Source organism: Nanorana parkeri, unplaced genomic scaffold (assembly GCF_000935625.1).
Source record: "Nanorana parkeri isolate BGI_ZX_2015 unplaced genomic scaffold, ASM93562v1 scaffold539, whole genome shotgun sequence".
Classification (NCBI taxonomy): domain Eukaryota; kingdom Metazoa; phylum Chordata; class Amphibia; order Anura; family Dicroglossidae; genus Nanorana; species Nanorana parkeri.
The window spans coordinates 1,126,963-1,154,004 of NW_017306807.1; the positions used below are offsets into that span (position 1 = coordinate 1,126,963).

The following is a 27,042-nucleotide window of genomic DNA, read 5'->3' on the forward strand; positions in this document are numbered from 1 at the left end:
GGCAACGGAGCCCGGGAAGCACGGCGGGGGGGGGCGGCCCCTTCTTCGGGACGCAGAAGCGATCTGGCGACAGGGAAGTCGCCAGAATCGCTTCTGTTGTAAAGCCGACAGTCGGCTCTACAAGTTTAAACAGACTCCCGGCGGCAAAAGTCACCAGGAGTCTGTTTAAACAGCCCCGATGCTGGCGACGTACACTGTACGTCGTCAGTCACGAAGGGGTTAAGCAGTTCTCAACCTGCGGGTCGCTGTGTGATTTCTGCTGTGCTAGGTGAGAGGCCTCCTCGGCTCTCTCCTAGCACAGCAGTGTCAGTTCTCCCGCCACGCCGCCAGATGTTTTTGGGGTCACCACAACTTGGCAAATGTTACCAAGGGGTCCCGGCCCTAGAAAGGTTGAGAACCCCTGATCTACACTAAACTATGTGGGTGGAGGAATCTCCCACTGGGCCAAGCTTCAGTATCTTGCTAGTTGGCCCCACTGGCTGTCAAAATACCTGAACAATCCCAGCATCCAATCAGATTGTTTAGGTGTTTTGAGAGCCAGTGGGGCCGACTAGCAAGATACTGAAACCTGGCCCAGCCGGAGATTCCCTCTGTCCACACAGTTTAGCGTAGATGGAGGAATCTGTTGCACTTTTCCATCTGACCACAGCAAATCTGCTGATACTCTATAGGTGTATGGCCAGTTTTACATGATAGTCATGTACATCCCATCTCCATTCTGTCTCTGTGACCTGTATATTAACCCTTCACCTCCCTTTCCATGCACATTAATCCCCTCAAATGGCCTCCTAATGAAGGGTTATTCAAAGCTGGTACTCAAGTGAGTAATGTACGTTCAATGAATAACGTGTTTATACAAAGAAACCCTTTTTATTATCCTGCTTAGCTCAGTCAAAATTAAGCCAGCAATTATCTGGAATTTTAGCAATTGCTAGCTCTATTGTAAAAATATTGATAAAGTCACAAAAACATCTAGGAATGATATTAAGGGAGGTTTTCTTCTCCAGAGTACATCGATTGCTACTTGTAATCCTTTGGGTAAGTATCATATTGTTCCTACTGGATGGAATCTGCCTTCAAGAAGAGCTTGATGGCAGGAAGTGAGGGAATATCTATCTAATGGAGCCCTGGTTAGCAATAAAAAGCAGGCACAGGCTCTAACCCTTCCACACTCTACCCAAAACTAAGAAAAAACAAAGTTTTAGCTGGACATACACTTTAAGTCTAATAGGTTATCAGTCTATGGTAATCATTATATTTATTTATTTTTTTGGCTTTTCAGGGTGAAAGAAGAAGCCTTTTGGAGGAACTATTTTTACAGGGTATCTCTAATAAAGCAATCTGCACAACTAACTGCATTGGCAGCCCAGCAATCCACAGGCAAATCTGATAAGACAAATGGCAAGCCAGGTGATGGGGGTTTAGAAGGTACTAGCACTATGTTTTTGTAACGCGTTTGTAACCTAAATGTTTGTAATCCAGAGGTCCTTCCATCCAGTATAATATAAGTATTACTGTATCCGGTAACCACATATATGTACCCATTTGTTTAAGCAGTGCCTGGCAATCATATAGGCAATAGTAATATATTATGGTAAAAGGGGGCAAATCCTACTCGGTAGACTATCATAGTAACAAAGTGTAGAAGATTGGCAACTGAGCAGTGCTCTACCTACATATACACAGCCGTGCTCTGACCATAGCTATAAAACGTCTTGACTATGGAAGAGTCCAGTCAAGACTTCTGGCAGAGTGCATCTTTGCTGCAGAGTGTTGGAAGGTTGGGGACCGTGAGTTGTCTTCTGGGAGCCAGGGTAGGTGGCAAAGTGTGGCTGCATTTCTTGTAGCGGGTGGTGGTGATGGTAGGGAATAGCTGGGACACAATGCGGTCTATGGAGAAGGATTTTGTTAGCTGGAATGTAATCAGGCTTAGAGTGGTATTGGGCAATCGGTAGCCCTGCTCTGCTAAGGTGATGGTGGACAATCAGGAGCTCAGTGCTGAACTTGACCCACCAATTTAATGTCTCCCAAAGCACTTATTTTTAAGGCATGCCAACTGTCAAGGCTACCAGTGTGCTTATTACGGCTCTCAACTGATCCCTCAAATGGTTGATGTCTTATCTGATACCGTGCAGCACCATGGCAACTGCAATCCAAATAGAGGCTAAGATGGCACCTTCTGCAGAAAAGAAAAGGGAACATAATGGAGTTACGCCAAAGCAATATTAATATATAGTATACCAGTCCCCGGGGTTTCAACAAAACTATTCGAAAAATGGATTGTCCCCAAATTATAGAAATCCCTTATTCAGAGCTGGTTCAGTAAACGGGTAGAAAGATATATAATTTATCAAATTGAATATTTAATCGTAGAAAAAACTTAAACAATACATCCACAACAAAACATTTAAAAACAATTAAAAAACTTCCCTTAGATAAACAGTGGTTAAAGAATCATGGATGATCTGCAGACCAACTGATGTGGCATGAAAGATTAGAGCAGATACATACAATGTCATTCATGTACGGATACAAAGTATCACAAGTTACTCACAGCTCATGTAGCTCAGGGAGCTCGGGGAGAGACAGGCCTGCTCGAGTCCCACAGCACTGAATGATTTAATTTGCTTCAATAAGCGTATCCAGTAGTAGTAGTTAGGATCCAGAGATAGGGATATGTGAATAGGGCTGAAAGATGTAAGCGCCCATCCCTTTTTCCCTTGCTTGGGACTCTCACTAGCCCTCGGGCTTGAATTTCAAATTTGAGAGCTATCCCAAAAGCACTTCCATATATGTGTGTGCGGCCGCACAGTGAACAAAGCTGAAAGGTAGATGCAGGTGCAGGAGTCTCGACGGTGAGAAGTTTCCAGGTGCCGTATTGGATCCACAGGCTGTGTAAATAGCGCAAACTGTCGTCCGGTCGTTTTTTTCTCTCAATCTCTGCTGGATTGATGTAACATCCGATGCAGCTAGACTCAGACCATATCCCAGCCGGCTGCGCTCCGTCTCCGCACTTAGACGCCCAGTTTCAGCCGAGACTAATGTGCGGGATGAGCTTTGGTGAGTGTCCAGGGAAGTTGTTAGCACACGTTACCCTGACGCGTTTCCTCACCACACAGGGGCTTCCTCAGAGAGGCGTGTACTTTGAGTCTTGCATGGATGCATTAAATAGCCGATTAATGAGGCTAATAGACTGCCAGATTTCGCACAATCAAGCAATCAGCCGGCTATGTCGTTTTTCAAAAGGTGTACTTCGAGTATTGCATATACTTTAATATAACGTAATGGCACCTGTGGGGCCTTAAATGACATTCCTGAGTACCTTTACCCGTATATAATCACAAGTATACATATATTTTCACTACTGTAAAGTAATAAACTTTTAAACATCATATGTGTCCAAACCGGACTGAGAGGAAACTCCTGTTGTTTAAAAAAGTCCACTGGGACAAATCCCTATTGCAGAGAGAGTGCAGATGGATCCATCAAACGGAGGCTCATGTAGCGCCAGGTCTTAATGATATGATCAACTTTAGTTGTTATCTCTGAACAATATACACCAAACATAATGCTTCCTGCTTCAGTAATTGAAGCCTATGTATTTGGATCATATATATTTTTTCAATCCTGAGTTAAACCGGTTGCCTGTGATGCTTTAGTCATATTTTTATTATTTGCCAATTGACTATTTGATTTTCGGTAACATATATAAATGTTTGAATAATGTAGGGGACCCCTCATGGCCTTTGTCATCGTGGCTGAGTTTAGAACTGGCTGTATAATATTATGGGTGTCCACTAGGGGGTGCACCCCTAGGTGGGTTATACATTATAACTTGTCTCATTCGTATCTATATATCCTTATGTGACTCTGAAACTATTGTGTTGATTTAGCTATAGCAATAGAAATTATCCACAACCCCTTATGTGATCTTATGAGTGGCCCGTCTAAACTTCATCCCCTTTTTTAAACAACAGGAGTTTCCTCTCAGTCCGGTTTGTTTTTCCGGTTTCTTCTGGAGTGATAGTCAAAAACTGTAGAATCAGCATACGATGATCTTCCAAAGAAAATCAAACTTTATTCCACATGCATCAATACAAAAAACAACCGCTGATGTGTTTCTGCCTTACTCGGCCTTAGTCATAGCTGCCAGCTATGACTGTCGGCTATGACTAAGGCCAAGCAAGGCAGAAACGCATCAGCTATGACTGTCGGCTATGACTAAGGCCAAGCAAGGCAGAAACGCATCAGCTATGACTGTCGGCTATGACTAAGGCCAAGCAAGGCAGAAACGCATCAGCTATGACTGTCGGCTATGACTAAGGCCAAGCAAGGCAGAAACGCATCAGCTATGACTGTCGGCTATGACTAAGGCCAAGCAAGGCAGAAACGCATCAGCGGTTGTTTTTTGTATTGATGCATGTGCATGTGTTCTTCAGTTATGGATCACTTGGCCTCTTACTACCAGGATGGTTATAGAGGCCACTTGTTCGGGAATAGGGAGTCTGTTTTTTCGAAACCTGTAAGCAATACCTGCAGTGGCTGCTGGCTACAATGATTAATGCTGGCTACAATGGTTTTACCAATGTATCTACGGGTTCAGTTTTTAAAAACTGGAAGCTGAAGCAAAAAAGGTTACACAAAGTAACCAGTCAGCGCAGTCCTAAAAATATAAGGAAGCATCAGAGTAATAAAGCGGCTCTGTAATATGCAGTACAAATGGCATATAGTATATCATGTTCCTTACTGTTATCACTATAATACAGTGATCATCTTTCTGATCTTGTTTAGAGACTGTCAGACCAAAGACTCCACCAGTTGCTATAAAGAGTCAAATGAAAACCCAGGAGGTAATGTCATTTCTTCTTCATGTGATGGCTATGATATCACATTACATTTGTTTTGTTTCTGCTGTTTGTGTTTTACATGTGCGGTTGTCTATCAGTAAAGAAACATGACAGAAATCAGGTCTGCATTACACAGCATTCTTCACTCAGTCATGTTTTAGCTCAGGGGTAGCCAGCCTCGGCACGCCAGTGAAACAGAGTAAGGGGCATTATGGGATTTCTAGTTTTAACACAACTGGAGTGCCGAGGTTCCCACCTACCCCTATTTTAGGTAGTGGAAGTGTCTAGAAAACAGACACCGTTACTTTGGTTGCTATTTAAATGATTGACTTAGTCTGATTTGGCTACAATGGGTTTGAGAGTTTTATTATATACAGTGGTACCTCGGTTAACGCACTTAATTCATTCCACAATTCTGGTTGCGAACCGAATCAAATTTACCGCTCTGCACATTCTGGTCACCTTTATTAACGCTCTGCAAGTTCTTGTCGCCTTCATTACCGCTCTGCACTTTCTTTTTACCACCATGCTTGCTCTGCACTTTCTTTGGAACCATGCTGGATTAAATAATACTGTACAGTACTGTATGTGCTAAAAAGCACACAAAAAAGCTTCACAGCAAGTGTGCACAGGTCTGTATGTGACCGTAATCTGGACTAGAGGAAGCCAAGACCACGTGTCCGAGCGGGGAAGATGGTTGTGTTAGTCACCTAATGTGGAGTTCGCGAACGGAAGCAAAATTTTGCTGAACTTTCTGTTCGTAAACTGAATTGTTCGGTAACAGAAGCGTCCGTGATCCGAGGTATTACTGTATTTTATGTCATTTAGTGATCACAAACAGCAGCTTTAGTCTGAGTTCAATTCAAACAAAAATGGAAACCATCGCTGCAAGATTCCCTGGATCAACTAGCTGCAAGATCTCTCTCCAGGTGCTGGTCAGTGAGGCTCGCTGCTGCCTTGGATATCTCCACATGAAAAGATTTGACGGCACTCTGTATGAATCTTCACCAAATGCGAAAATGTATTTACAATCGCTGTAACACATTGTAATATAAGGATCCCATGGATACACCATCACGGCTTAGTCATAGAGGTAAGTTTGTTCTTACCTCTATGCCACTTAAGTATTAGCTGGTACCTCCTACATGCAGGTGTGGGTAAGTTGTTCCCATACAACATTCAGTTAACCCACACTGTGCCAGCTAAAAACAATGTGTCATTCTAAAACTAATTACAATACAAATCAAACTTTACATTTGAATACAAAAATGAAACCTAATAACTAAGAGTATAATGCAGACCCTCGTTCAATCTCACATTAAGTATCGAAAGCCAGCATATCTCTATAGAATACATCAAATACATGTACTTATAATGCAAACAATTCAACAAAAGATTTATATTAAAGAAATGGAAAGGCGTTAATGTGTGACACTTATAATGAGTTTTTATTATTATTGACACACATAAGCAGTACTGTGGGAACTATAACTCTCATTGAACCACTAAGGTAACTCAATCAACCAAGTAAACGGGAAGCCAGTAAAAATAACTGCGGGGATGACCCCAGCAGGATAGTGGCTGAACACAAGAGCAGAAACCACGCACTGTTCATGTGCTACAAGCTATGTAGAAGAAGTCACTCACATCTAGGTCCCATGCATCAATCCGTCCCTTTTATTGACATCACAAGCATCAAGCAACGTTCCAAAGCTAGCATGGTGCCTTCATCAGGCAAGAAGCACAGCGACTGCTTGCATGATGAAGGCACCATGCTAGCTTTGGAAACGTTGCTTTGTACTTGTGATGTCATATGTATCTGACGTCAATAAAAGGGACGGATTGATGCATGGGACCTAGATGTGTGAGTGACTTCTTCTACATTGTTTGTGGCTGGCACAGTGTGGGTTAACTGAATGTTGTACGTGAACAACTTACCCACACCTGCATGTAGGAGATACCAGCTAATACTAAAAGGAGAACTATGAGATGAGTGCTTTTCACTCACCTCATAGTTCTAGCCGACCTGTGACAATGAGACTGTCACAGGTCGGCTCAGTAGATCGGGAAGTGAGCTAACACATACCGGCCTTCGCTCACTTCTCGATCCTGTCACGACTCTCGGCCCGTGACAGGGGCTGGATTCCCCTCTCCCCGCTGCGATCTGCCAGCGCTGACTGGCAGAACGGACGGGGGAGGGGGCGGGAGGACGCTAGTTTGTGTCCTCCCGTTACCCTAAGGAGAACAAACTTACCTCTGTGACTAAGCCGTGATGGTGAAACATGTAAGAGGCGGATCCATGGGATCCTTGTATCGCAATGTGTTACAGAGATTAATACATTTTCACATTTGTTGAAGATTCATTCAGAGTGCGGTCAAATCTTTTTATGTGGAGCACCTTTTATTCTGCTTGTGCTTTTGTATGTTTCATACATTTTCATTGGCATCAAAACATCTGTTTTTGTCCCAATTCCATAATATGTACAATTGAAATGTACACTGTGTGTTTCCCTTTCATAGGAAGAAGAAGAGATTTCTACCAGCCCAGAAGTATCTGAATTTGTGAGTGAAGCATTTGATTCCTGCAACATAAACCAAGAAGACCTACGGAAAGAGATGGAACAGCTTGTGCTGGACAAAAAGGACGAGCTTGACACAGCAGAAGGTGCTCAGTTTATGGATTATTATTATTTTTTTCAATTTGTGTTTTTTGGTTTTTGCTTTTTTTTTTTTTTTACGATGTACTAGTTATACTCACTCACTCTTTCTTCCTTAAAGCAGTTTAATTATAGAAAGAAATAATATACATGTGTGTTTTTTAATTTTTTTCTTTAACCGCTTGAAGACCAGGTGTTTAGACCCCCTTCCTGGCCAGGCCATTTTTCAGTATTCAGCGCTGCGGTACTTTGACTGACATTTATTCCGTCATGCAACGCTGTACTGAAATATATTTTATACCATTTTTGGTGACAGAGCTTTCTTCTGGTGGTATTTAATCACCACTGGGTTTTATTTTTTACTATATTCAGGAGAAATTACTAAATTATAAAACAACTAATATTACCCACTTTTTTGGTAAAATATAAAAGACGGGGTCACGTCGGGTAAATAGACACCAAACATGTCAAGACCCAGACAACCTGCTTAAAGGCACCCCGGCCAAACAAAATGGACCTTTCTCTCCCGTTCATTGAAGGACACAGGCAACACATCGTAGATCCTGAATGGTAGGGTAATATCGCCACCTGCAGGAGAAGGACGCTAGGCACAAAACTAAAGACCAATTACAGCCTAGGGGCGGCCCCTGCCGGTGGCCAAACCCCCCACCTACTGACAAGTCTCCAGTTTAGTAACAAGCAGTTAGGAGTGTACACCCCATAAAGGTTGAAGGCCTGTGTCCTTCAATGAACGGAGAGAAAAGGATTTTACGGTGAGTACAAAAATCCTATTTTCTCTCCCGTTCATTGAAGGACACAGGGAACAGATCGGAGATCCTGTACTGTAGGGACGTCACAGAGCAGTAACACACTGAGGGATGGGCAACAACAAAACACCCAAAAGACCCCTCAAAGCGCCGCCTAGAGTGATCACCAGCAGGAGCAAGTTGGTCCTGATAAATGAATGGGTCCAACCTCGTCTAGAATACCATTTTGAGTTCTGGAGATCTCACTTAAAAAAAAGATTTTGATTAGATAGAATGAGTCCAGAGACAGGCAGCAAAAATTAGTTTTGAAGGGTCAAACATATCAGATGAAAGTGCAGGAACTTACTATGTACAGTCCTGAGTAAAGATGGAGAAAGTGAGACATGATTGAAGCCTTTAAATACATTAGGGAGGAAATAAGATTCAGGAGGACAGGATTTTCAATAGGAAGGAGGAAAGTTCAACAATAACCCTTAGAAAGTATTTTTCATTTTTTTTATTAATGGAAGTCTGTAGTTGATAACAGGAACAGACTTCCCACTGAGGTAGTGATTCAGTCAACAGTAAGTCCATTTAAATATGCTTGAGACAAACGTAGAGCTATCAAAAAAGGGACAGACTGGATGGACCACTTGGTCTTTTTCTGCCTACAATGGTATTCCCATTGCTGTTCAATGTGATGAGCAGAGATCAGGCTGAACAGCTGGGATGGGTAACCTTATTTATATAGCGCTGACAATGTATGCATTGCTTTGCATAGAGCACATTCACATCAGTCCCTGCCCTCAAGGATCTGAGGTCCCTATTTGTCATACATGCAGGGGGAATTTAGAGAGGAGCTAATTAACCTTTCAGCATGTCTTTGGAGTGTGGGAGGAAACCAGAGTACCCGGAGGAAACCCACACATAGCACAGAAAGATCTTGCAATGATACAAATCATTTAAAACTTAGTTTAACTCTTGGGTTCTACATTTCAGAGGAATCAGAAGACTGGATCCAGGAATTACAACAAGTGGTTCAAGAATATGAAGTCGTCTCTAGCTGTGACAAAATGAAGGATGAAAGCTGGGACAAGGAGATAGAGGAACTTCTCCAGGAGGATTAATTGTACTCTCTCTGAATACAGGCTGACCCGAAACATGTCTCGTCTCTGGTGTAACATTACTACAGTCATTCCTGCGCAAAGGCACAATGGCCTTTACTTGCTCAAGTGACCCTGTCAACATCTGCGTGGTATCCTTGATCACCACTAAATGTAAGCGCTCAAGGATTCTGGTTGATGAACTCTGTCACTTGAGAATGCATGGCCCTATGAGATGCTCTCTCTGTTATAGTTTTATACTGTAACTATATTTTTTTCAGATGGAATCATTTCCTGATGTAACAAACTAAAGTGATTTAAACTATATGGTGTATGGGTTTGTAATTTATGCAAGATAGTCTTTTTGCTCATCCTAATATATTCAAAATAAGTTGTGTAGAAAAAAAAATGAATCTGAACATTCAATACACCCCTGCTAAAGTACAGGCCTAGGTGCCAAACAATGGTTTACATCTTTATAGTAATGATTTGTCTTATGTATTTCTTTCTAATTGAACACCATTTCAGAGTATAATTATTTGGCTATACACAATTACTGGTTAAGTTATGACCTTCAGTAAAGTTTTACATGATTTTAATTTTCGTAGCGTCTTCTTGTCACTTGATATCCATTTGGTTTTGACCACATGACCTATGCAGGTTGGCTTCCCTATGGGGAGACTCTAAATACGAGGGTACAGTGCAAATATTTACTTTTCTAATGGTCAAGGTTTACAATGACAAATGTAAGGACAGCCATTCACAGTCCAGCTTTTTTTATGGTTGTAGCAAAAGTAAGGATGGTACAAACGAGGACCAAAGATGGAATTGGCATGTGTTGTTGCCTCTGACATCAGGTGTGATGTAACTGTGTCCATCTTACCTTGCGGCATGCCGTCTCTTTGATTCTTTATACAAAAAAATAGAAGACATTGTGTGAATAGGCAATGGTGAAAAGGGGCGGGTGATGCATGCAGAATACTGTGGTGCTCAAGACGCATCTCTCTATTCCCTCAGTGCCCAGGTGATGTTATGTGCAGGAGGCGGCATGCTGCAAGGTAATATTTTTATACAAAAAAGAAGGTTCCCCAAACAAAGAAATCCCTATATTGGAGCTGATCAGGTAAACAGGTGACACAAAATGGTAATGATGTATAAAAAAATATATTTAATGACAATTAAAGAACAATACACATAGGATCCAATATAACAAGACATCTAAAAACAAGTAAAAAGACATCCCCTTGAAATTCCACTTATAGTAATACGAGTGATAATCTAGAGACCACCTCAGTGGTAAATAGTCACTAATATATACACATAGATGTGTTTTAAAGACGGATACCATGTATCAGAGCGTACTCACAACCTGTGTGGTTTGCGATGAGGGACAGTCCTTGTAGGGTCCCCTGTTTAAACGTGGATGGAGTAAATTCTGTGAGGTGTATCTTAGTGTGGGATTGTGACTCCAGATAGTAGTTATCCTTGTTTGTCTGGAGGCTCCGATGAGCGTGTCACTCCCTGCTCAATTGAGCTCACACTGATCAGCGGGTGTCGATCACTTCTAATCCAGAAAATAATCCGGTGGTTGTTTCCAGCGTGTGCGGCCGCACAGCGAAGTGAATAAAGACACACTGGGCTGAAAGGTGGATGGTAGGATGGAGCAGCCTCAGCCCACAAGCTGTTCTCAATCTCCGTTCAGTTTCCTACAGATTTCACTGCAGTTGCGAGATAACAGCGGTTATCCGTCTTTAAAACACATCTATGTGTATATATTAGTGACTATTTACCACTGAGGTGGTCTCTAGATTATCACTCGTATTACTATAAGTGGAATTTCAAGGGGATGTCTTTTTACTTGTTTTTAGATGTCTTGTTATATTGGATCCTATGTGTATTTTTCTTTAATTGTCATTAAATATATTTTTTATACATCATTACCATTTTGTCTCACCTGTTTACCTGATCAGCTCCAATATAGGGATTTCTTTGTTTTGGGGAACCTTCTTTTTTGAATTAGTTTACGGAAACCCTGGAGACTGATATAGATCACATATTATAATCTATTTATAGCGTAGCTCCTTACTCCCCTTGTTTCTATTGTAATATTTTTATACTTTGCAACAGTCCTCCAGACATAACACACAGAGTTTTAATAATGTAGACACCTAATGAGGTCAGTAAATGATCACGTTTTCCTGGAGTGTGGCTTTAAATGCTTTCCAGTAGCTCCCAGCCCTCAGTTCTTGTGTTTCTTGCCTTCTGCATACACACATCCTCAGTTCTGTTTGTTTCTCCACATAGTCTTTCTAGAGTTAAGAGCAGGGGTCTCAATTCACTTGGGGGCCACGGCACACATTTTCTTCTCCCATGTGGGGGGCCGCTTGCCAAATTTCAGAAAATGTCATACTTCAACTAAAACATACTGTCTGCGTGTGTTTTATAATGTCAGTATATGTGTTTGTGATTCTTTGTATTCAATGCCGGTATATTTTGTGTGTGTGTGTCCTTTTTTTTTTTTTTTTTTTTTTTCTTTCCCCACTGGTTTTAAATTTAATCATAGATGACAAACTAACGCACACACACACACACACACACTATACTCCCAATAAGGCCCCATTTACACCTGTAAGTTTAGGTGCGATTAGGAATTCATGTCAGGAATTTGCATTTTCCTGCAGCAGGAATCCCTAATGGGGCATTTACAATTGGCAGCTGTCACCCGTTAAAGTTAATGATCAGGTGACAGCCGCAGCATGTAAACGCCTGCACACCGCATGTAATGGTATGTGATATGATTACATGCGGTTATAAATCAATCACTCCATGGATGCACAATTAATGCGTCCAGGAAGAGTGACTGATTTCTAACCATGTATATCACATTCGATTACATGCGGTGTGCAGGCGTTAACATGTATCGGCTGCTGAAGCAGAGACACCGGCACTCCAAATTTGCAAACTATGTCTATTGACGTGCATCGTGGTAAAAAAACGAACGTTTCGGGGTCACAAAGGAATGCACGTTGATTCCGCGAGCGCAGTGGGAATCAACAGGCAGTGGGGTGACTCCTCTTTCGCTTTTCATCTAGAGTTTCCGCTCTACAGTTGGAGACAAACGTATTGATGTCTGGTTGTGCTTTCAACAACTAAGGCAGAGACCGGCTTTTGCGGATTTCCATGTGTGGTGTCTTTCCCCGTTACATTGGCTGTTAATGATATTCTGACGGGTTATGAACACTTAAAAGGCAGACCTCCATCTCTTGTAATGAGTGGGCTCCTGATTCACAGCTATTTGGAGGTAACCATATGCACGTTATATCACATATATTGTGTTTTCTAATCTGTCACTTTAATGCTATCACAATTGGCGGGAACATGATGTCATGGAGTCAATGTGGAGGTTGATGTTTGGCCATTCTGATTAGGGTTGGGGCTATATATCAGCTGAGTTTATGTGCACTTACACTGTATGTTTTACCTGATGAAGGGGATCCTTTGTGACCCCGAAATGTTTGTTGTTTTCTACGAAGATGCACGTCAATAAATAGACGTATTTTGCAAATTTGGAGTGCCGGTGTCTCTGCTTTGACCCGTTGACTACCGCAGCACCCAATTCTTGAAGGGATTCACGCAGTCAGGAGTGCGATGGGACAATGGACTATCTATAAACATGTATCGGCTGTTGGCCAAATCATCAACTTGAACAGGTGACAGCTGCCGCTTGTAATCACCAGATTAGGGATTCCTGCTGCGGAAAAGCGCAAGTTCCTGACGCAGGAATCCTTAAGCGGACCTAAACTTACAGGTGTAAATGTAGCCCAATATATATAATATATACACTAATGTGTATATATTACGGTCTGTACCTTTTTTTTTTTTTCTTCTTCATGCGGCCCCGCAGCCAGCCAACTGGTACCAGTTAGCAGGCCTGAACTAGCCCGTGGGCCGGTATTTTGAGAGCCCTGGTTAAGAGACTGTGCTTCCCTCCACTCTGTTCCCAAGGCCAAGAACCATCTGGCAATGTGTTGCACAGTATCCGATCCTAAGGATACATCTTGGTGATTTTTCAAGTAAACCGTCCTGGATGATGATTTGGGAAAACATCAGTTATTCCCTGATCACTCCTTTTCCAGGAATCCTCTACAATGGTGAGTTCCCTCACTTTAATGTTGGTGTGATAATTGTGTTGTCCTACGGAGTCATTTTTCTAACACTGAAAGCTACTGGAGGGCTTGTGTTTCCTGCAGAACTATCTCTCAGGTAAACCATCCTTTGTACCAGAAACATGATTCTAGTGCCTAGGGGGTGAATTGCAGAATAAACATTTATTTATATATAGTTTTTGTAGGGCCAAACTAAAGTTCTGGAACATATTCTGTCCAAAAAAAAGAAAAAGTAGACCAACATGCTGCACCACTGATGCACAGAGGTTCTGAGGAATGCGAGTGCTGACATTCTTTATTGTGTGTTAACATAGAAGATGTTATAAAAAGCAAACGCATACTTCCCTGTCTACTAGGAAGAGGAGAGGAACAATTGCTGTGTGGTCAGGTGACTGAAGACAAAATACATTAAAAAAGGTAGAAAAAACCCCCCCAAAAGCATCAAAACATAATTTGATAATTACACAGGATAACCTTTACTACGTGTTGATGGGAACTTCTGCATTCACATACATTTGAATCATCTTTCGAAAAAAATAAAATTCTTTATATATTCATAACATTTGCATATGGTCTGTATTTTTTCTATAAGTATTTCTGTCCAGAAGTATACGAACAGACCGCACTATCCAGAGAATTCCAATACTGCAGACTTTATTAAAATTCACAGCAAATCCAGTAGATCAGTGAAAAAGTGTATAAAGCTAACTAGGTTGTAGTTGGTTGGGGGTGTGCAGTGCTGGCATTTGTTGCTTTATACACTTCTATTCACTGATCTACTGGATTTGCTGTGAATTTCAATAAAGTCTGAAGTATTGGAATCCTCTGGATAGTGCGGTCTGTACGTATACTGCTGCATTCCAAGGTGGAGACGCACCTATTAGACCAGCACCTGGGGAGTTCTGATGGTGGCTAAGGAATTGGAGCGGTGAGATTTCCTTTGGCTCTACATTTATTTCTGTCCAGAGTTGCATTCATTTTTTTCACCTAGATCTGGTAGTGATGATGGGACCACAGTGTAAAGTCTTCTCCAGCACATCCCAAAGATTCTCAGTGGTGGGCAATCCATGTGTGAAAATGATGTCTCAGGCTCCCTGAACCACTCTTTCACAATTTGAGCCCAATGAATTGTCATCTTGGAATATACCCAATGGGGGTGATTTACTAACCTAAACACACGCACACACCAGGTGCATGTGATTTTCACACAGCAAAACGTATTTATGAACCAAAAAGTCTCTAAAAGCATATTTCCACTAATGCCATATATGGAAAAATCATGCACATGATGCATATATAATGCTGCTTCACAGTGTAGACAAAAATGGTTAGGCCATGCATTTACATTCCTGCATTCATCAACGCAAGCAACACAACATAGAGCTAATTTACACAACATCACCTTGCAATTCATGCTTGGCTTTGCACAACACACCTGCTGGGTGTGTACACACTACAAAGGTGTTTAGATTCCACCCATAGATCATGCTGGCAGGGAACACACTACAGAGGTGTATACATGTTTGTGGTGTGTTTATAAGGTTAGTAAATCAACCCCAATGTGTCATCGGGGAAGAAAAAACCCATTGATAGAAAAGCCTGGCCATTCAGTATATTCAGGTATGCAGCTGACCTCATTTTTTGCGGACATAACATTACTGAACTTACACCTATTATCCAATGGAAGACTCTTACCCATTTGCTAAACTAAATCCAGGTGGTGACTTTTTTTTTTTTTTGGCCAGGCAGTGTATATTATTGAGTTAGTTTAACTGTTGGGCCATCAATGATCGGCCGAGTCCAATCCATTAAGAGCTGTGATCTGTTGTTAACGTGTCATTTCAATCTGCAGCAAACTAGATTTGTCAAAAACTACTAAAAAGAATAAAATCTCACTGCATTGCACCAGTATTGTGTGTAGGTGAGTTTTCCCAGAATTTTTATCTTCCTATTAAAGTGTTGACTTCCTCTCAGACTTCTGTCCTCATCCTGAAATCAAATTACAGGCACCTTTTTACACGGAATATGGCAGCCTCAGGATTATTGTAAAGTGTAATCTATGGGGAGATTCTTGCACATGTGAAGGGATGATAGCGATGCATTGTTCTTTATTACAGCACCTAGGCTCCATTCACACCTAGGTGTCTTGTTGTTCAAAGCTAGCCGTGACAAAATGCTCAAGACAAGGAATCCCATTCATTTCTATGGCCCCTGTTTGTCGCATACAGAAAAATGTCTGTCCCTGGAAAAAGTACATGAGCTACTTTTTGGCAGATCGCAGTGCTTTTTCGTCCCATACACTTTATTATTATTATACAGGATTTATATAGCGCCAACAGTTTGCGCAGCGCTTTACAATATAAAGAAGACATTACAAACACAACACAATACAATTCAAGACGAGATGGTAAGGAGGCCCTGCCCCGGAGGGCTTACAATCTAACGGGAGGGGGAAGTGATACGTGAGGAGGTAGCTGTGTGGGGATGAATTGTTTGAGAGATTGATATTTTAGTGGTTAGGTTGGATAAGCTTCCCTGAAGAGATGAGTCTTAAGGGAACGCCTACACTTCAAACTTTATGCGACAAAGACAATGATGAGCAGGTCTGCCATGTTCTTCAGCCTGGGACTTCCTTGCTTCTTTCCTCTCTGTCCCCTTGAGCGATCCAACATGAAAGGGTGGTACATATCTGTTTAGACCTCTTACAATTTTTAAACAGCTCTGCATGGTGAAGGGACGCATGTCTCATACTTTGTATGGTTTCTTCTAAGTGTGTATGGCTATCCTTAAGCTAATCAAAGGTGTAACCTTTGCAATCGTTTTAAAAGATTTCAGAAGGAGCAGAAGCAGGTAAACATCCGCAATAATGCTCACCAAAATCCTTGCCGTGTATATAGACATGGACAGGATTTACAGGTTTGGTGTATATTTTCCACTAGTCCAGCACATCGGTGTGATCACATGTGATAGGTGTGTCAGTACCAGTACAGGAAAAAAAAACCACTTATTTGTTTTGCTAATAAAAGAAAAAGGAATGAATGTATATAATTATATATGAATATGGCTATGTAGAATTTTTAGCTCCCACAATTTACTTTGAGAGTACCTTTATGATGTGTATACAGAAGTCAGTCAATCTATCATGCATGGTAGTAGTTTTAAAGAGTATCTAAACCCAAAAGCAAAAATGTAATATTCCCCCCCCCCCCCCCCAAAAAAAAAAAAAACTTTCTGTAACTTCGTAATAAGGGTTATCTGGAGTTTGGCTTTAATTTGTTGGTCAAGTCAACCATAATTTAATACAAATACATTTTAAGTAAAAAGACAATAAAATCAAACCCCAAAGATACTAAACCGAACCTTTGTACTGATCAGAGTGGTCACAGCAATAAAACACCCACTTTTGTGGTAAAATACGCGGTTACATTGAGTAGATACCAAACATGTCAAGCATTACAATTGTGTGGGCCCATGCAATGGCGAAAAACTGTGGTACACAAAATTGTCCATTGGTGATGCTTTGAAAGGCAGGCAGTCCACTACAAGTGATCTGGGAGGCTATACAGGCACCTAGATCATTTGCAGTGAGCACAGCACTTTAAGAACCAACCTGGACCCTATGTTCCCTCTAGTGCAAGCTACTGGTATTTGACACTTCGGGGTTGATTTACTAACCTTATAAACACACCACGAACATGTATACAACTCTGTAGTGTGTTCCCTCCCAGCATGATCTATGGGTGGAATCTAAACACCTTTGTAGTGTGTACACACCCAGCAGGTGTGTTGTGCAAAGCCCCGCATGAATTGCAAGGTGATGTTGTGTAAATTAGCTCTATGCTGTGTTGCTTGCGTTGATGAATGCAGGAATGTAAATGCATGAGCTAACCATTTTTTTCTAAACTGTGAAGCAGCATTATATATGCATCATGTGCATGATTTTTCCATATATGGCATTAGTGGAAACATGCTTTTAGAGACTTTTTGGTTGATAAATACGTTTTGCTGTGTAAAAATCACACGCACCTGGTGCGTGCGTGTGTTTAGGTTATTAAATCACCCCCTTAGTGTCTCATTTAAAAAAAGAAAACTACTAGCAGATATAAAGTGCAGGTGTCTACCCATACCTACAGCCGTTTTCATTGCCTCCTTTATGCCCAACTGCCAGGCTATTCTAAACAGGCAAAGCTTCTGCTTTTATGAAGTATAATAACTTGCTTTCTCCTCCTGTACCTCACACATTCTAACTGGCCCATCTCTATGGTGGGCTGCTTCGCTTGCCAATAAAAATGTATGGGTGAAGTGAGGGCAAGCTCCATTACTATTAGGAAGTGCTGGAGCTTTGTCAGATTAGAAAGCTGACTGGCTTTCAGGCATAGAGGGAGCAATGAAAGCTGCTGCAGGTATGTGTAGGCACCTCTAGGTGAATGTACGGTATACTTGCTAGCAGCTTATTTTGTTTATAATGACAGTCACTTCCTTATGTATGCATATTCTGCATATTCCCCTCTAAGGCCATCCTGCACAAAAATACTGATCCCTCCCACATATCAGTTATAGTAAAGATACATGGTACACCCCAGAGAGTGGGAAATACAGTTTCTTGTTACTTTATTTAAGTAGTTGTAATATGGAAAGCATAATGTACAAAACCAAATACATTCATGTTAAATATAAAGTCAAACCTGTATATAACCTAGTTCATAAAGGTTCCATATAGCTCTCCATCCGAACAAGAGAGCAGATAGCCATTATCTCATAGTAAAAGATTTCACATAAAAAAAAGACTCATTTTCTACTGAGAAAGTATAATGACAGATTTTAATTTGAATTGGATTTATAAATAAAAATGAACATCTTTAAATATATTTTTTGGTTAAATATGTTCTTACTTTCAGGTTTCCATACAAGTGGCAGCATAAGGTGCTGTTTGGTAATAATATATCTGTAGCACAGGTACACTAAACATTGGCCTCTATTTATACAGGAAGGCGATTCAAAGAACTATGCTAAATGTGCAAAATGGAGATATAGCTTTCACGGTGCTCTAAATCAGTGAAATATTAAGCCGATTGGATGATATAGCTTCCTTTTCCTTGTTAAATAAGCTCATGTAAATACCACAGTGGAGGGCTGGCAAATTTCACCCCAGAGGGCAAATACAGCCATTTCCTTTCTACGCAGATTGAGGTGTCTACAGTAATATCCTGACTGGTGCCTACTTTTGTGTTCTAATATTTTAATGGCTCAGCAAGAGAAAAAAGCTAATATTAACACATACCTACAAAGGTTGGTCCAAACCCAGATGCATCCTAGTGATCCTGTTCTGAGCCTGCCATGGTATAAAGTAGCAACAGCCCGATGAACAAAGAGGAAGCAGGATATGGCAGTGCCCACTTCAGCTGTTTCAAGCAGCTGGGCAATAATCATAGGTTTGTGGGGCAGGTAGATGTCTGATCATTGTGATCATTGATTGGAGAGGTAGAAAAATTATCCTGATTGCTATTTTCTCCTAAAACCTATGCAGCACTTCGCTGTCTTGCTCCCCTTCCGACCCTGCAAGACTTTGGAGTGCTTTGTAGCGCTTGAAAGATTTGTTGCCATAAGGGCAGTTTGGCAAACCCTCACAGGCAGCCTAAGGGCTAGTAGCATTTGAGCTTCATGTCATTATACCTGGAGCTGTTTGAGTGCTAAAACATGCAGCATCATATACGCCTCCAAGGCTTAGCTAAACTAATATTCTGAGCAACTGCTTTTTTCCTGTTGGGATAGATTGGGAAAGGGAAGCACTCACTGTAGCTTATTTGGCAAACACTATCAAGTTGTGTCTTCCCAGCTCTCAACAGAGATAGGTCTAAAGCAGGGCAATTCAACTGTCCCCTTTATGTCTGTCACAAACTTTTGGCTCTGTGGAAACCAGCCATGGAAAAAGACTATCACCTCTGCCAGCCCTACTGCAGTACTGCCTTACATTTGTACAGAGATGTTATTTACAATTCCAACAGGTATTTCTTCTCCTGATCAGCTATACTTGGAGAGTCAGATAGGAAAGAATCATGGGCAGCTTCAAGGTCTTGTAGTATCTGGAAAAGCTGTGTAATGCTGTCTGTCTTTTCAGGATCTAAAAAAGAAGCACACAATGTGTGAGGATTACCGAGCAGTCATATTATATATTGGCTAAAGTGACAAGCATTATCAAGTGCTTCATGAGTTCATAGCTGCATGTATTTCACAGCCACTTACTCAGATTTTTATACAAGTCATTCTGAATGGAGAAAGCTGGTTGGGTGTCCAGTGAAACGTCTTCAAGAAAAATACAGCAAGTCCACTTGCCTTGACTTATTTATTACAGATATACTTACTCATAGTTTGGCCCTAGCTTCTGTAGAATAAAGGGCTACCTGCTGTCCACATCAACCCTCTTAAAGGGCTGGTATATGTTCAAGTTTCATTTTTTTTTGGATGTTGTTACATTTATCTGCACTTTCACATAACAAAGACCCATATCCCTCCCCCCATGCCCTCCACATCAATACAATATACTTAGGCACAAGCCTCTGACCAGAGCTTCTGCTGCAGTACTGTGCATGCAGAAATAATTAGTGCCACTAAACTCAGGAGGAGATAGGAGATAAATCTTCGACTATTAACAAAAATGTATCGCATTTGTGTATCACTCAGCTGTAGACCCTCAAATCATCTCTGAATTGGTGCCGACACTGTCCTTCCTTCTGGAGGGTGACTACTTTTGTTTCCCATGGCCCCTGTGTGTATTGCAAAGTAGTCACCGCTCCAAGCTGGCTCCTGTGATAGACTATAACTTCAGGATCTACAGCCCAGTGATACACATATAAGATACATTTATAATTAAGATACTTGAATGCATTTTGTAAGATGTAACTCCTGAGTTTAGTGTCACTTTAAGAACAATGACCTGCCGGTATCCCAGGAATGGCAGAGACTAATGCCTGCACATCACTGCACAACTCACTAGATAAGAGAAGAAAGATGCTGAGTAATCCTTAGAAGGCTGAATCGGTGGAAAGCAATAAAAGACGTGGTATATGATGATCTATAATGCCTTATCAACCACCTACATCAAGAACATACAAAACAGGTTTACTCTGCAAAGATATAAATGCTTGATGATGAACTTCTGTAGTCTCAAGAATAGTGATAGACTGTCTTAGGTCCTCTTGGCTGATGAATGACTATTGTATAGGAGATTGACAACTTTCAAGACATCTGCTCTCAAGAAAGTAACATTGGCAATGAAAGACACAATCATGCGAGGGCAGCATTGATGCATGCATGTGGCTATTGCTCCCATTTTTCCTACAACAATATGGACAATCAAACCGCCCAGACTGCTGCATCTGTCAGATTTGGCCATTATTCTGTAATGGACACTATCATCATAGATCAGAGTGTCAGTCGTGTAATCTGCAGCTTCAATTCCATGCAAGATATATTCAGGGCCGGTGCTAGGATTCTAGGCAAGGTAGACAAGGTGCATTTTTGTGCCCCTAAAATACACTAAATTGTGTGTCATACACTGAAAAGACTGTAAAAAAACATTTTGTGAAAGAAATCTAGTTATGTAGTAGTGGATCCTAAAACAATAAGGCAAGCTTTATAAGTCTAACCAAATTAGAAGTAAAGAGAGAAGTGACTGAGAAAACTGAAAGGTAGTAATGTGCCAGAGTCTTACTATTGTGTTGAGGAGTACCTGAAAGACTTACCTGAAATTGGATGAGATTTTCCAGTATTATCACGCTTTGTCAGCTCCACATATTTCTCCCTGCATATACAAAAAAGTTATATTATGCAAAGGATATTCGATAAATTGTAGTATACTTATCATCAGGCTTTAAGATTTCAAAACACTGGGTCTTGAACACTGGTATTTAACCATTGAAAGCAAATCTAAACACTAACTGGATCATTTTAGTGTGCTAAAGAGCTGCGTATAATAAACATTTACCATGTTTTCTTTTTATATAAAATACATTTCCCCCCTTTTTTCCATCCATGTTTGCATCTTATTGCTGCTGACCCTACCAGCCACTTCCTGTCTACATGCATGTGCCCAAGCATTAGCTGCACATAACTGGACCAGCATCTTAATAGTCAAAAAAGAGAGCATGTCTGTGCAATATGTATTAACTTGACCACATGTAGTGTCCACCAGGGTGCAGGCGACAGGGTGAAAATGTAGGAGCAGAATTGGAAGACAATTGTCATCTACAGCAGGAAATGCCTTAACAATCACCTTCATATCATCTTTCTTATTAATAGAAATAAAGAGGAGGTGGAAAGGGGCAGGCTAAGCCAAGGACCAAGAAAGCTGCTGACAATTTGCAAAGTAGAATGCCCAGGTCTTCAGAAGACTTGGTGCACTCTACAGGGGATTAAAGGTGGGCTGGCACCTGAAGATGCCTGCTATTTAGTGACGATGGTGCTTTGTAAGGCTTTTAGGTCCACATGTACCCTACATGTTAGGATGAGGGAACAATAGAGCTGCCCTAAAAAACTCTAACCCTATATTAAATTTTACCTTGCAATATAAAAGTGAAAGGTGGCCCTCTAAAACTTGACATGATCACAAATGATGTGCTTCTTACTGCCTAGTCCAGGCAGAGCTTAGGCAGGATCAAAGCAAAGAAAACTCCCAGTACATCAAAGTTTATTCCTGGTACATGCTAACTAGAAGGAAAGTGTCAACTATATCAAACGATAAGTAGAGAGCTTGGTCTACACTATACCATCTCTAAGCAGCTTCAAAAGTCTAGGACCAATGAAGGATTTCCTTCACTTCTCACCTGCTTAGAAATGTCATGCCCTATGTAATTCATTTTCAATACCTCACTTATAGAAAGCAAGGAAGACTGATATGCTCTGTTATCTCAGACTAATCAAGGAACACTGCCAACTATTCTATGTTTTTTTCTGTGCAATTTTTATGCATGATCCCTGTTACTTGTCATGTACTGTAAATCATGCTTTGGCCTACAAACATGGTCGTGAGTATACATGTAACAAATCCACAAAGTGGTCTAATTAGACTCACAGGAAGTGAAGGGAATTTGCCCAACAATGACATAGCACAAGAAACCTGACACTTGGTTTCCAAAACTTTCCTGCTTTATGAAAAAATACTTTTATTACTGTCTGTGTCCTATTCTAGAAATTCTACTCACTTCCCATCCCACTGCCATCACAGAAAGAAATCCCCCCATTGGGGGAACAAATAGCAATACAAATCCAAGAGAAGTATTATGATTTTTTTTACTCTATCCAATATCAAAACAGAACATTGGCTGATGTTGCACTTTAATACATTTACTTAAGCATCACTTCGAGTGCTGTTCACTATTCTACTAATGCACAGCACAAGACCAGATAAATGTCATCGTATAGTGTATGACTCACTGGGATGAAAGTGCTGAACCTTAAAGTTACAATCATTATATTATAGTATATGTGTGCATATACATGGTAACATTACAACATATTTGCCTTCACTTACTTCATCTGTTGCCTTACTCCAATCAGGTGTCTGAAGATGAGCTGGGCCTCTAGGTCAGGATTTAGGAGATCATTCCATTCCTGTAATGTGACTTCATGTCGAGTTTTGTCACAGCCAGCAACTGATTTGCACAAAGATATAACAAACAGGTCACATTGTTATACTGATTCACCAATTGAATTCTAATTATTCTAATATACTTCTAATATTTGGCATTTACCTACTCTGTACATTTTAATTCTAAATGTTTTAAACAAGTAATCATTTTACAACGTGGCCACTAAAACATGTCCAAAGAAAAAAAAGCAGTGTTGTCAGGACATAGTATGATAGGAGCATGAAACATAATCATTGAGATGGTGTTATTTCTCAGTTCTTACTCCTTATATCATAATGCATAAACAAAAGCTAGTCACAAATTTGCTTAACTGAAAACTAGTTACAAATGCATTGAGAACTAAAGAATTGTCATTGAATAAGACCATTTCTAGTGAAATGCCACAAAGTGCGCAATACCTCCTTTATCCTTCTGGTGGCAGCAGCTCCATTTCTCTCCTTTAAACACGCCAGGATGATATGCGCACAACATGTTGCTGTTGTTGACACAGACCTTTCGCAATGCCGATAGCCACTGATTCAACTCGTTAACACACTAAAATAGAATTATATTTTTATTTTACTTTAGTAGATGCGTATAAGCTTTAAAAGAGGGTACTGGTGAACATTTCTGGCATCCACAAATGGTCACCCAAAATCCGAGCACCTGCACAGGTTTGGTGGGCATGCCTTCATGTTGGCTGGGTCTGAAGTTCAAATGCAACATTTAGACCACACCAAACCATGGAAGAACATTGCTTTTTGATAATATCATTTCCCCGCATAGCTGTCTACCTTCCACTTACTCTGCCCCCTTCACAACTGCACTGATGTTTATTTTGGACTAGCAATATAACTTGCAGTAGCCAGGAATAGTTTTGAAACATGCAATATTATCTGGTTTCGGGTAATAAGATTTATCTAATAGTTTCTTTTGTTCTCGTAAGAGGGTATGAGTGTGGCTGGGACACCTAGTAATTGGTGCTTAAAGTCTATTGAAATCAATGATTTTGTAACTGAATGTAAAAAAAAAGAGAAACTAGAACATATACCTTGCACCATATTGTAAATATGGAAAACGTTATAAAGAGAAAAACAGGAATTGCACGTAATCATTAAATGAGACTCAATTCAGCAAACACAAAGCCGGTTTGATGACCTGTTGGCAGTTAATGGTCAGTGATCCAATCATTAGCAAACTTTTAAATCCTCCCCCATTCCCAAATAGTTTCATAACATCTTGCAGACTCTGGTCTTGACTTATGAACACTATTTTCAAGTGAGGAATAAATGCAACAGTTACTGAAGATTTCCAATAATTGCCTTAATATATAAACACATTGTTCTATGCTATTTACATGTTAATGTTACGGCTGGTTCACACCAGTCCTGTTGGGTTGTGTTGGGAACCATTGCCCAACGCAGTCCCAATGCAAAGACATATGTTGTGTTGGTGTGCATTGTGATAAAATGATGTAAGCATAATTTTATCACAGCCATTACAACATGCTCAGTGGCAGAACTACGGCCGGTGCTGGCGCACCGGGGCCTCAGCCTGGGGGCCCAGCACAGTTGCCGGCCGCCGGATAGCACCGTATCCATATACAGTGGCCGGCGGGCCCCCAGTCTCTGCTCTGGGAGTGTCGGTTCATCCGACACTTCTCAGGTGTTGCATCACATAGCATTTGCATATTAAATGCAATTAAGAAGAAATACCCCAGAGCACTGCAGTGCAATATCACAACTCATCGCAACTAAACCACGTGTTATATGCCATATGTTGCCATGAAGGGCTGTGACCTAGAGTCTTCACCATCTTACATTGCTAACATAATTTTGTCCTTAAAATACAATTTATCAGTACCTTACACTGCAAATATAATGCTTCCAGGCTGCCAGTTTCATCTGTGTAAATGATCTGCATTACATTGGAATTTCCAAAACTCTTTTCTTCTACTTTTTCCAAGGCTCGGATTCTTGATAGAGGTATAAATGAACTTGTCTGTCAAAAAAGGTCACTTTTAACTCTGAAGACTGTCTGAATTAAAATGATTGTATTACAACTATTACAGTTACTATCACATACAATTATTGTATGACAACTGTCAACAAGGTGTTAAATCGGCTCCCAAGAAATGTACATTTTCCTCAAAGCAGTTGGGTACAGTTGTGTACAGTTGGGTTCATTACAATATGAATGAATGAGCCTTTTCAGATTTACCAGCAAATACATCATTCCGGCCTAAACAATCTATTCAGTTAATATCTGGTCAGGTGGGTCCTCACACTTCTCAGTTGTTGGTTAATCTAAAGGGGGTTGAACAATCAGATTTTCATGTGGGTAGCCATCTTAAAAGTAAAAGGCAACTTTCTTCACAGGTTCCACATCAGAGTGAATTTCTTGTTTTGGAAATGCTGCTTTAGCCAGAAATGTACACTGGGAAATGATGGCAGTTGACTTTTTACTAATAATATAGATTACATGCACCAGTGTTTCTCATGCTATGACTGAAGGTTACAGCTGCCAGACTACATTGTATCTCTTGGTAGACTGAAAGGTAATATACAGTTTTTTTTGTATATATTATCCTTTTTGATGAAGGAACTATGGCTTGCCAGTTCTAGATATCTAATAAAAGTATGTTTTTCTTTTTTGGGAGTTTGACTTTCTAAACCTTTTTGCTTTTATTCCTTTTCAGTTTCTAATTTTGAAGTTGAAAGCCACAACTGAAAGCATGTTGATTTTGAAGTGCTGTTAGTGGTTCAGGTGTAACTCTTTATCTTTGATCACTGCGTTCCTTCATCAAGTCTCAGTTTCTCATCTTTGCGATGCGGGAGCACATGCAATGCCAAGCATTGCACCCCATGTTGCAATGTTAGGTGTGCTATTAACTTTAATGGCACCTCAATGCAGCAAGCCATTACTATATGGTGCAATGCGATTTAAAAAAAGATGCATGCACTTCTTTAACTGAGATTTAGCTATGGTAGGCAGCCAATTCAAATGTCACAGAGGTGTGAATGGGGGGCTAAGTGAAAACTGGTGCAGTGTGTAGAAAGTTCCAGGGCCGCCTTTAATACTGATTGGACCCTGGGCAAACAATTTCTTAGCCAGGAGAGAGAGCGAGAAGAGACAGCCAGGAGAAAGATTGAGGAAAGACAGCCAGGAGAGAGAGAGCGAGAAGAGACAAACGGGAGAGAGAGAAGAGGAGAGGCAGCCAGGAGAGAGAGCTAGGGGAGACAGTTAGGAAAGAGAGCGGGGAGAGACAGACAGGAGAGAAAGAGGAGAGACCGAGAGGAGAGAGAGGCAGGAGCGACAGCCAGGGGATAGAGTGTGAGACAGCCAGGAGAAAGAGCAATGAGAGACAGCCAGGAGAGAGAGCCAGGAGAGAGACAGGATATTCAATATCCTGGTGGGAAGCTGTGCGGAGTCTCAGGAGGACTATACGGGGTCTCAGACGGGCTGTGCAGGTATCGGTGCAGTAGCATCCCTAGTGAATTATAAAAGTGCACTGCATTTTATAGACCAACTACATATGCAATCTAATAATAATCTACATGTGAAATAAATATATAAGTATGCAGAATCACCCTATGGTGAAAAAATACATTATATAGTGATAAAATACCTAATATGTATTTATTCAGCATAGGGTGATTCTGCGTATTTACATATTTCTGTATTTACTTCACATGTAGATTATCATTAGATTGCACATGTAGCTGGTCTCTATTGCGCAGGGCATGTTTATAATTCACGTTTTTTTAGGTGTCATATACAGTTTTGTAGCATGGCAGCTTAGGGGTTTGTTGTTCCATAGCACAGATCCTGTTTGTAATATTATCTATAGGTGCATCCCTAGTATTGAGAGCACAGGAAGCTTTGCTGCAGCCAAAC

At 40.8% G+C, this 27,042-nt stretch overlaps 2 protein-coding genes across 2 annotated transcripts in view; one reads left to right on the forward strand and one right to left on the reverse strand.

The window, feature by feature from the left end:
- The window catches only part of SYAP1 (synapse associated protein 1), a 17,202-nt gene extending 7,443 nt beyond the window's left edge, over window positions 1-9,759 (forward strand). The window contains exons 6-9 of the mRNA XM_018561709.1: window positions 1,283-1,428; window positions 4,792-4,850; window positions 7,368-7,512; window positions 9,250-9,759. Of these exons, the coding sequence (XP_018417211.1) occupies window positions 1,283-1,428; window positions 4,792-4,850; window positions 7,368-7,512; window positions 9,250-9,377 (478 nt within the window). The 3' untranslated portion in view covers window positions 9,378-9,759. The remainder of the gene's footprint in view (window positions 1-1,282; window positions 1,429-4,791; window positions 4,851-7,367; window positions 7,513-9,249) is intronic.
- Window positions 9,760-19,439: 9,680 nt separating this feature from the next.
- LOC108791274 (ras GTPase-activating protein 4-like) overlaps window positions 19,440-27,042 on the reverse strand; it is a 94,826-nt gene continuing 87,223 nt past the window's right edge. The window contains exons 17-21 of the mRNA XM_018561710.1: window positions 25,009-25,146; window positions 23,565-23,700; window positions 23,049-23,169; window positions 21,262-21,320; window positions 19,440-19,640 (exon numbers count right to left, since the gene is read on the reverse strand). Coding sequence (XP_018417212.1) covers window positions 19,510-19,640; window positions 21,262-21,320; window positions 23,049-23,169; window positions 23,565-23,700; window positions 25,009-25,146 — 585 coding nt within the window. The 3' untranslated portion in view covers window positions 19,440-19,509. The remainder of the gene's footprint in view (window positions 19,641-21,261; window positions 21,321-23,048; window positions 23,170-23,564; window positions 23,701-25,008; window positions 25,147-27,042) is intronic.